Source organism: Phoxinus phoxinus (assembly GCF_949152265.1).
Source record: "Phoxinus phoxinus genome assembly, chromosome: 9".
Lineage (NCBI taxonomy): Eukaryota > Metazoa > Chordata > Actinopteri > Cypriniformes > Leuciscidae > Phoxinus > Phoxinus phoxinus.
Genome location: NC_136884.1, coordinates 3,839,315 through 3,853,219, shown reverse-complemented (window position 1 = coordinate 3,853,219; position 13,905 = coordinate 3,839,315). Strand labels below are relative to the sequence as shown.

Here is a 13,905-nt window from a genome sequence, read left to right as displayed (position 1 = left end):
TGTAATATTTAATGTGTATTCAAATACATTTCTGCTAATAATCTAATATTTCCTGCATAGATGCGTACCTAAAACAAATCTATTTTGTGTTAGTTGTTACATGTTTCGGCAGTGTGCAGAAGCCTAGACACACTAGAGATTGCTTATCCTGCCCGAAAATACCATAAACATTACTTTCAAAGTATGAATTAATGTACTTAAAAACTATTCATGTGCGAATGATACGCTGCAAATCGGGTGATTTTCGGTCAATATTTTGTCTGTAAGTCATTGATGCCCTTTGTCGGTAGGGAATACCAATATGGCCGATCGAACACTTCCTTGCTGGCAGTTTAGAGCGCAATGAGCAATCCAGTCATTTATATAGATCAGTGCGTAAATCATTAGTTTGGTCCCTTAGAAAGAAAAGTAATAGCACAATTTGAGCTATCATTCATGTCTGTAGCGCAAACTGTGTGGAACGTGTTACGTCCCAAAGTTGAATGCTTAATGGTTAAAATATTTGAACAAACCCTTAACACGAAGTATGAACAATAGGGATGCTTGCCTTAGCAACCCAGTATTCTTGTATTGTTCTATGACATTGGATAAGTAGGTATTTGGAGTGATTTGGCAGAGAGGAGCCGGCGTCACCCCTGTGCTCAGGGGCCCTGCTAATGCTCAGCTCCTTGTTAATTCACTCCTGAGGTAATCTGATGTTGATTTTGTCAACTTTAATTACAGCTTCTAGGAACACTTCACATCGCCTGCCTCTACTTCAAATTGATATTATGAATATGCAAATGGCACGGTAATTTGCAGAGAAGTGGGTATTTCAGCTGAGCACACACTAGACAGGTCAATACCACTGACACTCTGTGTGTGTTTTTTCCCCTCGTGCTCTTCAGAGGTGCTAGACAAACTGTATTTATCTTTCATCACGGCTTTGTGGATTATCATGAAAAATGTATATCTTAGAGATGCTTCATGGCTCATCAACAACAATGAATAGAGTAGTGGATGGAATGTGCGGGGTTGATTTCACCTTTCATAGTGTTTGATATTTGAGTGTGCCGGAGTTGAAGTGGAGGAAAAAGGTTGGTGGGAAAATAAACTAATCTTTCGTCTCTCTTTCTCTTCTCTTTTCTTTGCAGGCCCTACAAGCAGCAAGGCAATTACTCCTACAGCAACCAGGCAGTGGCCTGAAATCTCCAAAGAACAACGACAAACAGCGTCCGTTGCAGGTGAGCAGTTCCTCGCTAATCTCTTAAGTCCATCCATAATACATGGCGCTCTGGAAAAGATTTCCTCTGTTCCAGCTACTCTGTTTGATTTGCCAATGTAATTCTGGAGCTGTCAGTAAAATTTCAACCTGTCAGGCCTGCCCTTCTCCAAAAGAAACCGCACAAAATACCCCACACCTGAAACCTTTCTGTTGTCTACAGCTACTTTACCTCTGTTGGGCAACCTTGAAATCACGCTGTGACAAAAGATTTTGACATATTAAAAGAATATTCAGGCTCAATACAAGCACATTTGACAGCATTTGTGGCATAATGTTGATTACCACACAAAAAAAAAGCAAATGTTGTCTTTAAAAAAAGCAAATACCAAAGTTACGGTGAGGCATTTACTATAGAAGTGAATTAAAGGCAGAAATGTGTAGCATTTTATTTAATAAAAGCTCTTAACTTGCATTTTATTTCAGCTGTTTAAATCATTTTAGACAAGTGAAATTGGATGTAACTACACAGAAATGTGTAATCGATTTGATCATGTTTAAATCTTTTTAACTCACAAATTGTTCTCCTCTTGAGGCGATACTATTATTTAAACAGTGAGTATTTTAACGTTTATGGATTGACCCCATTCACTTCCATTATACATTAAGTGCAAGTTCATTTGTGTACAACTCTGTAGCTTCCTGTAGCATTGCATATTCTAACTAGCTGCCATTTGTTCCCCTCCAAGATAATTTGCCATTATTGATTCCAGCTGTGCCGAATCGCTATTGTCAGTGATTTGGTAAAGGTCACAGCAACATCGCGCACGTCGCATCCCCTATTACCAGACCTGTTTACTTACCCGCTGACTGCCGATGTGTTATTTCTCTCACATCCCCACAATACAAATGCGCCGCCTCGAATTATGTAAGCGCTTGACATCTGCCAGGCTCCGTATTTTTAGGTTTAAATTAAGTGTGAGAGAGAGCTTGCCCTCCTCCCTGCTAATAAGCGCTATCAGTGGTGGTTTACCTCATTAGTACCCCGGGCATTTAATTAAAGGAAGGGAAAATGGGCGCTAACCCTCATCGTTAATATTTTCACAGAGTATAACGATGGCGACACCTTCTCCAAGAGTCACACCCTTGTGTTTCTAGTTATGCGTAAGTTAAAGTTTGGTGCCTTTCGCTTTTAATATATTCAGGCCGTTCCATGCAACAGAGTTTTGTATTTGGGAAATCAACGTTTTTCTTTGTGTTTTATTATTTTTCCCCTTCTGTGCAAAGATATTAGTTGAAACAAAGCCTAGGTGGATGCGCTTTCGTGTATCTATTGTAGTTTCGCCGCCGTCTGTATACTCAGAGAATGGATTCCCGGCACACAGCGTGACTGCAAATTGCCGTGCGATACTTCCAGAGGAAGCCGAGTGATATTGGATGAGGAAGGTCTGTGATAACTGGTGGCCCATGACCGAGCCCCTGACTCTAATAACACCAGAGGATGGTAAATATTGAATATTTACATTTGCTTATGCCATCCTTGCCTCATGTTAGCCATATGAATCAATATGAATCAGGGCTTGTTGAGTGCTGTCTTCCGGGTGTAGTTAATCAATGCTGTCGATCCTTTACTTTATTAACTTATTCAGAGCTGTTTTAATCTACAGCATGTTGATTACCACAAAAAATTATTTAGACTCCTTTTCTTTGAAAAAGAAATCAAGGTTAAGGTGAGGTATGTACAATAGAAGTCAACAGGGCCAATTTTTTAAAGCATTTAAAAGCAGAAATATGAAGCATTTACATTAATTCTTCTGTTAAAACGTGTATTATTTGTTGTTTAAATCATAATTTTTACAGTAATTTTAGGGTGGAGTTACACTGTCATAGCAACAAAGTTGTAAAATTGATGGGTGTTTACACAGGTTAGAAAGCTATTTTTCACATTAAAATCATGCTAACGCATCTTTTTCATGTTGAACTGTTGTATTTAAACGTTTACAGATTGGCCACATTCACCTGTAGCTAGACTGTGTAACCTAGAGTCTAGCTTTTTTCTAAAGAAAAAGAGTGATGAGTCTTAATTAGGTTTTATGGTAATCTACATTATGCCACAAATGCGGTCGATTGATCTTACCTTGTACTAAACATGGAATACACCCTTTTCTTTTTGACCTCTATACGCTTACAATAACTCGATTCAGATTGTGTTGCGTGTACTTAGACATGCCAAGTAACAAGCATTTTGAAGAATGACTTATTTACATTAAAAAGTAAACGCCTGCTCGTTTCCTGACACTGATGAATCCGCCCCTTTCCCTGTCCAGGAAAGGCAGGGAAAGTGATCCATAGATCATGGCGTATAAATTATTTACCGCACAAGCATCTAAGTGCTGGAGCTCACGGTTTTAATTACTTGTATTAGTGTCTAAAGCCTGTCGGCTGACTAATTCTATCCAGCGTCTCATCTCGCGCTTTTGACGCGCTCAGAAGCCGCTTTTCCACATTTGCGTAATGTGACAGGTCTATTATTACCCCGTAAGCCCAGAGGAGAAGTCAATAAACACCTATTTCTTCCCCGTAAATCCTTGTGCCTTCTTCATGCTGCTTACAAGGATTTCCCAAGGCACACAACAGTCCTCTCGCGTCGTAGAGCCTCTCCCTCCGAGTGGCAATATCTCCTGTGCGTTTTATACACTGACATTTAAAACACAAATAAAAAGCGAGAGGACGAAAGGGAAGGGGGATTACAGAAAGCTTACGCGACTGGCAATTGTGTCTCCTGCCCTACCAATCAGCCCAGCTGCCATTCTCCAACTATAAGCTACATGCCGGTTTGTTTGTTTGGCTCCATGTGCCGCCCAGGCGTCTAGTCCTGATGGCAGAATGGGCATTTAACAGTGTGAAAACACATGTTAGCGATACTGAATACTGACGAAACAGCGGTAAGAAGCAGACAGGAGGATGCTGAACAAACAGAGGCATGTAGGCGTGACATCGGGCTGTTGTGATGACATATTAAGCCATCTAGGTGTCAGAACGGTGTTTAAAGAGGTAGAGTTGACCTCTGACCTGTCAGCGGTGTGGGCTCAGAGAGTGATACGCCAGCATTAACAAGGTGAAACGACCAAACAAACCAATTTCAGCTCACTAGCATGTGACTATGGCACATATAACACTCTCTGTTTCTGTCACGTTTGCCTCCACGATAGAAACAGGCGGCCAATATGTTGACCTTTTATGTTCATTTTGAAACCCAGCACGCTCTGCTAATGTAACTTTTTCGCAACCATAAATTCTTCCGGAGGCTTCCTCAATCCTGCGTTTGGGAAGGAAGGCTGAGCGGCTCGTTGCTCGTGCGCATTCCAAGACTAGAGAGAAGCGCGAGATAGCTCAACCCAATCACTTCCTGAGCAGTGAGCCATCCTCTGAGTGTCGCCGATTTAAAGGTCAGCGACGCACAGCTCATCTGAGCGTCCGACTCCTGCGCCATGTTCCTTAAAATTCATCTACTCAGACCGCCAACTGGAACCGTGCACAAAGCCAGCGGAATTTATAAAAGGGGACTCATATTAACATTGATTATTAACAGCGTTCACCCAACAGTACAGAGAATTTGGAATGCCTTTTAAATTCCAGTTCAGTTGCTGAATTGGAATTGAGGTTGCAAGTAATGCAGAACTGCAGTTTGAATTTGAATGTAAAAGTAGAATTCAAATGCATTGAAATTCAAAGAAGTTTTCCTGACTTTGCAAAGTTTGGCAAGAAAAACTTTGAATGTTGACTTGACAAAGTCTTGTTTGAAAGTTTTAATAAGTGTTGAAATTTGCATTTGTATAGTGAATAAAACACACTTCCTGTGCATTCCAAATCAACTTCCTTTATAGTGTGGCAAATTCTGTTCAAATTTCAATTCATAAACTGAAGGAACATAAACAAAATAACTTTGGCTGCTCCAAAACAAAAGAGGGAGAGAAAAAAAACATTTGCAGTTTTCAGATTGTTGGTAACCAGGAAAACATCCTACATTTCTAGTGGACAGCATGTGTAAATTGCAAGGGATTTGGTTTGCAGGGACTCGCATTGCAATGCAAAGGAAGTTGAAGCATAACCCTTAGGCAAGAACCAGTGGAACGGTGGGAGTGAGGGGAAAAAATAGTGCCATGGCACAGCTTTGATGTAGAAGCAACAACTGTACCTTCTGACAGAAGATGCATGGGAGTAATAAACCAGTTCCAGCAGCCCTTACACATGCAGTCTGATTACTCTGGCCAGGGTGTTAATTGGATCCTAACTGGCAGATCTGATACGTGTAGCCCGGTGGTGGGAAGTCTTTCCAAGTGATGAACTATAATTCACCGAGCTGCTTGAAGCTTGTGTAATTTACTGTGTGTCACTTGACGAGGAGAGCGATCCAACAGACTCCCTATTACCTGCGACATCACAAAGCTTTCAAGAGAGAGAAGAGGAGGGGGGCTGATACAGAGTGAGCTAGAGAGACAGATTTCCCTGTAAATGCCAGACAATGCTCTGTTTCAGATACGGTGAGAAACAAATTAGAGGAAAACAAAGTCATGTAGACTTAATTCTTATCTCACAAACTCATGAAGATCACATTTGGTTGGTTTACTTTTTTTTTCGCCACGAGGCAGAAGGGTACTAAAGTCTGCAAGTCTCTATAATTCCTCTCATAATTCCCTTTGGGAAGCATTTGATGCCTCCCTATATTTACAGAAATGAAAGTGTGGTTATCTACATGGTGATAATTGTGCGGATTGTTCATTGTATCTCCTCAAACTGAGGCCTCTATCATCATTTGAAGTGCATTAAACTTCCCATACTGTTTTTCTGAACTGTAAAATAAATTGATTTGGGAAAACGTTCCTATAATCTACTTAACTCCGATCTCAAGGAGAGTTCGCATTGATCTTCTAATCCAAACGATCACTGTGTAAGTGTGTATGCATGTTAGCGTGTTTCAGGTTTAGATTAGTGCAACTGTGTTTGTTTATGTTGTCAATGGCTCTTGAATCCATGAGTGTGTGTATTTGGTCACCTAGTAAAACAACTCTATCAAAAAGCCCTTGACTGTGGAGCTATAAATGATTGACTGAATTAACAATGCTATCTTTACCAAAGTGGAAAGGTCAAGATCCTTTACAAACTTCAGGAAAAGCACTATTACATGAGATTAATTAGTGGGACAGTGAGCATAAGTATCTGTTTTTCCAAACTCTCACTTTTTCCAACTTAAACAGGTTTTTACCATTTAATTAACGTTTTTTCGCTTTCTGCTAAAGTAATTGCCATCACACAGCCCCCAATTCTCATTTTATTTATCTGAACAGTATCTCTGGCAAGTGGTTCAGCACATTCAGATGTGTCTGCACACATCTGATCTGGAAACTTCCCTTATCGAGCCAATGAATACTGCATATATAGAGAATCCAATCACTTTTCACTAGGTGTTTTAGCTAGTTTGCTCTTATATTAATTATGGTTATTTAACACCGTTTTCTCATATGTTATTTTGGAATACACCAATAGGACATTTGATGTCTTTTAAGGTAATGCAGGAAGGCGTAAGTCTTGCGTTTCTTCGTTCCTATGATGTGGAGTTGACCTTTCTCACGCCGAGACCCGTTTCAGCATAGCGAGAGCCCTGTAATGATCTGCTCGTTCTTCAGGAGGGCCACTGATGTTTTCTCATCACTGACCAATTTAAAGCTATTTGTTCTACTCTCTCTCAGGTGCTGAGCTTCGTGGATCTAAAGTGCAGGTCAATGGAGATCAGCTTTTATTTGCAGTTTTTCCAATAGAAATCAAAGCTTCATGGATCGTCATTTTTGGACGTGCTTGTTGTTAAAAAACGAGAATGAGGAAAAAGAGATCAGTTGTTGGTCTTTAAGTAAATTTTCTCACAGCACGAGTGCTTCAAGTGCAGATGATTGAAGTTGATGCTTTGATTTGTGAAGAATGCCATTATCTGTGAAGTTTTCTAGCACTCGTTGGGTTGCATCATTGCCTCTAGCAGTCATATTCTTCATCTGGCATCCTGCAAGGGAAAAGACCCATTGTCTGCGACTGTTTACGGCTCGACCCTTTGGCAAACGCTCATTAATTATGCCCCGTCTTGGTGAAATCATTTCTGGGAGAAGCAATTCAGCCTCTGTTCCTTTCAATTCACCCGGCTTGTCAATCATCGCCCCCCGCAGTATCCCACGGAATGGAGGTGTTATATTCCGCCAATTATCATGTCATATACTCGAAAATGTAAATGAACGTGTGTGTAAAATTAAATTTATGGGTTGTCAGTGAAGAATAAGAACCAGGAGAGTAATTACTTATCTGCTTTCATCTTTCAAGCTCTGATATATCATGCAGAAAACGCCGGCATTAAATGCTGGAATTAGCATTGTGCGCGACTCGGAAGTGAGTGGGCCGAAACTTCAACTTTGTCTCGTCCTTTTTGTTTGGAAAAGCAATGAAATGAAGATGTGTATCATCTGTCGATCTGCTAAAAAGCTAATGAGAGGCTGAGGGCCATATCCTGATTTCATTTTATTTCTCGCCGGATTTGTCATTTCGAGCCACTCTTCGGCATGTTCGAGGCTAAAATGCAACTTCGGATTACACAGTCAGCTGTAGTCGATAAATAAACGTAGTGAATTGTTCTGAAATTTACATGTTTATTGTATTCGCAGCGCTGCGCTGCAAATGAGGTGATCGTTGGTTATTCACTCCAAAGCTCATTTAAATATACAAATAATGGGTGTAATGAGAACATCTCTTCTTGTATTTTCATGCTTTGGTCTTTATATTGTCATTTAGGCCGGCGCAGAACCCTGGCTGAACCTGGGGGTAATTACACATCACAAATGTGTCTTAAGGTTTAATAACATTGAAGGTGTAAGCATACATTTGCATAATTACATGCAGCTGTTTAATTTGTGACTTTGTTGCTCTGTTCCTTTGTTTTTTTTTCTTCCGCCACCTTCTCCCTCGTCACACCTTTTCTCCCCAAAGAGAGACAGACATAAAGAAAGAAAGAAAGAAAGTGTATTTGTGTGTGCGCTTCCCTCCGTTGTGGTGCTCATTGAGTTTTGGGGGCAGTCTAATGAAGAATGGTGCTTGGATTTGTTTGAATATGAATATGAGTGGGGATGGAGTGTGACCTTCAGCTCCGCTACTCAGTTCATCAGGATTAGTCAAGCTCGGCGCTCAGGAGCGCTAATGCATAATGACTTCTAAAATGAAAAATGTGTAGTGACCATGCAAATGTCTCTGCTAATCAAAGAGGGGAACCTGAGCTGGGCCGAGCCAGGAGACTAAAACAAGGACGTGTCAAGGCCCTGAGAGCTCAGACGTACAGAAAGCAATCAAGCGGCCTTGATTAGCAGGCGCGAGGAGCAGCTCGGACTCCTCACAACGTCTAATGGAGCCTCACATCTTTTTCTCAAGCTCAAAAACCACAACAATAGAGATGTTTACCTGTCATGACGCCCAAAGGCTCGGCTGTCTTGATGATAGACAGCATCTGTCGAAGCTGCTCTGTTGGACGATGCAACACGCTGCATGCTTCATAATATACAAAGAATGCCCTGTAGAGTCAGTTGTAGACAGGTGCAGTGTCCAGGGAAGAAAAAAAAGGAGGGGAAAATTGTTCTTAAAAAGCATTTGTCTGGCAGTTATTTTTTATTCTGCTCATTGTTCGTTTTTAGATACAAGCGCAGAAATGAGTCACATTAATGTAAATGTTACGTGTTTCCAGAAAACCTGCTCGCTTTATTTCAATGCTGGGTTGCGAAAATATTTTCTTTGTTTTGTTTTTTAGCCCAAAAAGTTCTTCCACACAGTTTGACAGCTGGCATTTTAATGATTCTTATCATTTAAAAAATGACATGAATTTTTAAAAATGACATCTCGTGGAAGACTTGTGCCTCTGGCTGCTTTCTTCCAAGCATGCAACTTGGAAACTTCAATGCGCAGCGAGAGGCAACTGGTAATTCCCCTCACCTCTGTAAAACAGAATACTTCACAGCGGCTCAGCTTCAATCAGGAGTTTCTTGCAGACTTTTCAAAGCTTCAAACCCACGGCAGGCTGAATTCATGCTACTTAGCTTAGTTACTCCTCAACAGGCCATGTGTCCGCTTACGACCCACAGTCGGCTCTGGATGTGTGTCTTTCCGCTTGCCTTGTGTGTTGTAGCACTAGAACTCGCCTGAGGGAGTTGAAGGGTTCAGCTAATTAAGGTCCTCCTCTATTTAAAGCACAGTGCTTTTCCCACTGGGAGTAGCTGACAGAGTAAGAAAGTACACATGCATCTGCCAAATGATTACATATACTGCACTCGCACCATTTCCAGTGAGTTCGAGAAGAAGCTCTTGACTTTACAGTTGAAGAGTTGTTATGTGACATGGTTAATGTGACATTCTCTACGCCTCTGTCTCTCTCTCTCTCTCTCTCAGGTGCCAGTATCTGTGGCAATGATGAGTCCACAGGTGATCACACCCCAACAGATGCAGCAGATCCTACAACAGCAGGTCCTGTCCCCCCAGCAGCTCCAAGCCCTCCTACAACAACAACAGGCAGTCATGCTTCAGCAGGTGAACACACATAAACACCCTCTCACTCACTGTCCCATACGCACTCATGTTTTCAAATGGTAGCATACAGATCCTCTCTTGCTCTCATCTGTCCTTGACATAGTTAGATCAGAGAAACAAATATGGACCAGTGTGTAATTAGTTGTTTTCAGCTGGGACGTCTTTTGGGGACAAATGGAGCACAGAAACAAGCTAGTCAAATAGAGTTAGCTGTATGTGATCTTGAATGCTTTGAACAACACAAGCGTGATTTCACGTGTTGTTTGGTTTCTTAATGTGTCACAGCATAATTAGCATTGCAAGACGCATTGCATTTTTAGTGTAGTGGCATTGGCTACTATAATGAGCATTAGAGTAAACTAGCATGCTCTTTTTTACTTTACCATAATGAAGCAGCAGTTTGAAGACAGTCTTGCTGAGCAAGTTTGTCACAGTTAGTCAAACTGTCAACAAGTTAGGTAAAGTAGTTACAGTAGACATTTGAACTCTATCTCTGCCTTGTATGCCTCTCTAAGTATCTACCAAGGGTCTTTTTGTGACTTAAATCAGCAGAGATACCTGCTGAAAAACAACTTAAACCAGCCTAAGCTGTTTGCTAGTCTTAGCTGTTTGCCCTGCCTTACCAGGCTGGTTATAGACAAGCTCAGCCAAACTAGCTAAACACCAGGTTGGCCTAGCTGAGAGACTATCTTTAACCAGCTAAGGCCAGCAAACCACTTTTAAGCAGTGGAAGTACACTGAGGACATGAAATAATGAGGAAAAAAGGGGAGTTTATAACAAAAACGGACTCAAAATTGTATCGTCCGCATGAGCGCCATTTTGTGTCGTAGCATGCGAGCTAACAACTACGGCACATCTCTGACAAGAGTAGATTATATCTTCAGAAGTGATTTTAAAATCTCTTAGAGTGAGCTCTTCATTAAAAACATCTCCATTAACTCAGTTAGCCTTGATTATAATTAGGTCTGTATAAACGGTGACAAGTGTACTGAAGACGTCTCCCGCTGAACGAGATGGGAGAGCTCGGCTCCTGTGTTCTGACGATGAGGACAGCACTCTGAGAAGAAGAGGAGAAGTGTGCTAAATGCATTAATTCACAATGATGAATCCTCTCCTTTGAGTGCTTCACATTCATTTTAGAATTTCACTGCCTGTCAAGGCATCTGAGAGGAAAAAAATATATAGGCAGTAAGATTAATTGTTCCTCTAGCGGTAATGTGCAGCCGCATAAAAGTCCGTATGGAGATGCATGATGAGGGGAAGTGCTGGTCTCTTTGTCTCGATCAGAGAGAGACGTTATTTATGATGTGACGTCCAGAAGCACATCCAGGCATGTTGTGCAGCCTCAGGAGCCTGGAGTTGGCTACGAATCTGTTTGTCCTGTTGTAGCTCTGCTTTGAGGTATGGCCACACTTATGTGGGAAAAGGGAAATAAGTAATAGATACGTTTTCAAGCCATATACAACAGCTGCTTTGTTTTATCACAGATGCCTTGCGGTTAGCTCTGTGAATAGCAGTTAGTGCAAGCACTCTTGTGATGAACTTTATGGAAAAGGGAAATAAATTGATAAATAGATACATTTTCAAGCCATATATAACAACTGTTTCTTTTATCACAACTTTAGCCTAGGGTTTAGCGCATTTGCTAAATAAACATTTACACTAACCACATTTTTTCCAAGCAGTTAGTGCAAGCATTCTTATGACGACCTTCTTGGGCAAAAGGAAATAAGCAGAAAAAAGTAGAATTAAATATTTTTAAACATACTGCAAATGTTTTTGGTCATAAATTTAGCTTAGCGGTTAGCATGTTCTATGTTCTTTTGTACAGTTTGTTTCTTTCCACACATTATGATGGCCTATGTCTTTCTACAGCAACACCTGCAGGAGTTTTATAAGAAACAACAGGAACAACTCCATCTACAGCTTTTGCAGCAACAGCACCCTGGCAAACAAGTGAAAGAGGTACAAATCACACACCAATAAACATATGCATGATGAAAAGTAAAGGTTTCCTCCACGTTCGTCAACCACAAGTAAATCAGTCTCTGCTGCCATTACAAGAGAGACAGAGCAAGCATCTTCTGCATGCTCAAGCGCTCAAATTAGGCAGACAACGTTGTCAGGTGATCTCAACTCTGTCCTTGGCGGCAATTCAGAGTTACGCTGACGCAAAAACGGCTGTTTTAGCGCACCACACAGGGTTTCTTCGTTAATGAACCACCGCGGTGAGTGTGGGCCGACGAGCAGAAAAGTTCGACCGCAGCGAGCTCATAAATCAAACTGACAGTCAGACTGCGGATCCGTCTGAGAGACGGACAGAAGGAGACTAAGAGAAGGTTGCTGACACGCAGGCATCAAAAAGCGAGGCGCGTCTGAGAGGGGGGCGGCAATCCAAACAAAACGTGTGGAAGCAGTTAAATTGATCAGCTAGGTATCGTGGACGGGAAACGTCCCCCGCCCCCAGCAGTCTCTTCAACTAGCACCTTATACCATTGTCTGTCTTCAAGCAAGCCATTATGCAGGGCCTACAGAAAGCAGGACTGACCTCCCGGAGGCTTTGTTTCTGTTTGGATTTGCGAATAGATTTTTTTCAGGCCCCAGCCATCAAATATGGAATAGAAATTGCTCCCTTATTTCTCACGAGACAGCGGGGCCAATCCGCATGGCTCACTCTATTATGCAGTCTGTTTTCCAGTGAGCGCATCACAAGTTTTGCCTCTCTTTCTCTCGCTCTCTCATCCCTAAACTAAGAGAGTGAGGTCTTCCTCACCGTTCTTGACTGAAGGTCTTCCTCTGGAGTCTGCTCAGTCCTACCGCTAGTGTAATTCCAAGCAAAAATTGGAAGTTTAACTTTCCTCCTGTAATGGGGGTCTTTGCTTTCTTGTCACTGAGTAGGTCGTAATGTATTCTGACAGGAGAAGAGGAAAGGGAAAGGGGACGAGAGAGAGAGAGAGAGCTCAAGCTAACAGGGTCTCAGCAGAAACTAGCTCTCAGTTTGCTAATGGACCTCTGGAGACTTTGTCCACAGAAGCAAACTTCAGTCATTTTTAAGCCAGCCCTCCTTAAAAACAGCTAATAAATTGAGTCTGTACGACATGGAAATGCAACTACTACACCACTTAGAAAGCCTAGACTAAAGAACGGTGTCTTGTCGCAGACATTGTATCACATACAAAAATATACAAACTTTGAGCCTCATTCATGATTCACTAACAGAATGAATTTGCATATATGAGAATGTACGTAAAAATTGTGTTACGAACTTGTACAACAAAATGTTATGTTGGGCCTGTTTCATGAAAAGTGCTGAAAGAATTTTTATATAAAAGTGTAAACTATATCTGCAACAATTTACGTAAGAATGATTTTACGAACAATTTAAAACACACATTCATTCTGCTATATTTTAATGAACGAGGCCAAAATGGTGTTTGCTATTAGTGATTGCTTTTTGCGAATTATTTAATTTAATTTCAATCTATTTTGCAAGTTTATTTCTGTCCATATTATGTGACAGTTAACGTGAAAATTTGTTTTACAAACCATTTTCACAGACATTTGTATGTTGCTTGCTTTGATTTCACTTAGTTGTTTTTTTAACATGTAATGGGTTTATCAAGTTGGGACAATATATGTCTTTTTGAACATTTAACACAAAAAGTGTTTCATTACATAGATGTTTTGTTCACTGTGAATGATGTAAATTTAGTTTAGCTAATCCTGTTCATGTGATTTAACAGGTTTATTTTTGTCCGTGGAAAGATTTCAAGCGTAGTTGCTGTGCTTTGATCACTGAAGCGCTGCATTGTTTTTCTGAGGTTTGCCTCCACCGCTGCTGCTGTTGTTGTTGTTGTTTTTGTTGTTGTCTTCGCCAGCTTATGCAAGAGGCTCGGCTGGCGGTAAACAGGGTTTGGAAGGGATGGAGGGGGTGGGTGCTGTAAATCTCTCTCAGCCTCCCTCCCTCCGTCACCCCCTCCCTGTGGCCCCATAAGCTGTAATGGACCATTAGAAATGCAAGACAATTAACTATCAATGGCGGAAGGAGGGGGCTCCACCCCCCACCCACATCTCAAACACACTTCTTAGTACACGC

General features: G+C 41.3%; 1 protein-coding gene across 11 annotated transcripts in view; it reads left to right on the top strand.

Moving 5' to 3' along the window:
• foxp2 (forkhead box P2) overlaps positions 1-13,905 on the top strand; it is a 101,975-nt gene that overhangs the window by 61,732 nt on the left and 26,338 nt on the right. For all 11 annotated transcript variants that reach the window (XM_079622308.1, XM_079622316.1, XM_079622314.1 and 8 more), the window contains 3 exons: positions 1,134-1,223; positions 9,671-9,808; positions 11,685-11,774. In XM_079622308.1, coding sequence (XP_079478434.1) covers positions 9,689-9,808; positions 11,685-11,774 — 210 coding nt within the window. In that variant the 5' untranslated portion in view covers positions 1,134-1,223; positions 9,671-9,688. The remainder of the gene's footprint in view (positions 1-1,133; positions 1,224-9,670; positions 9,809-11,684; positions 11,775-13,905) is intronic.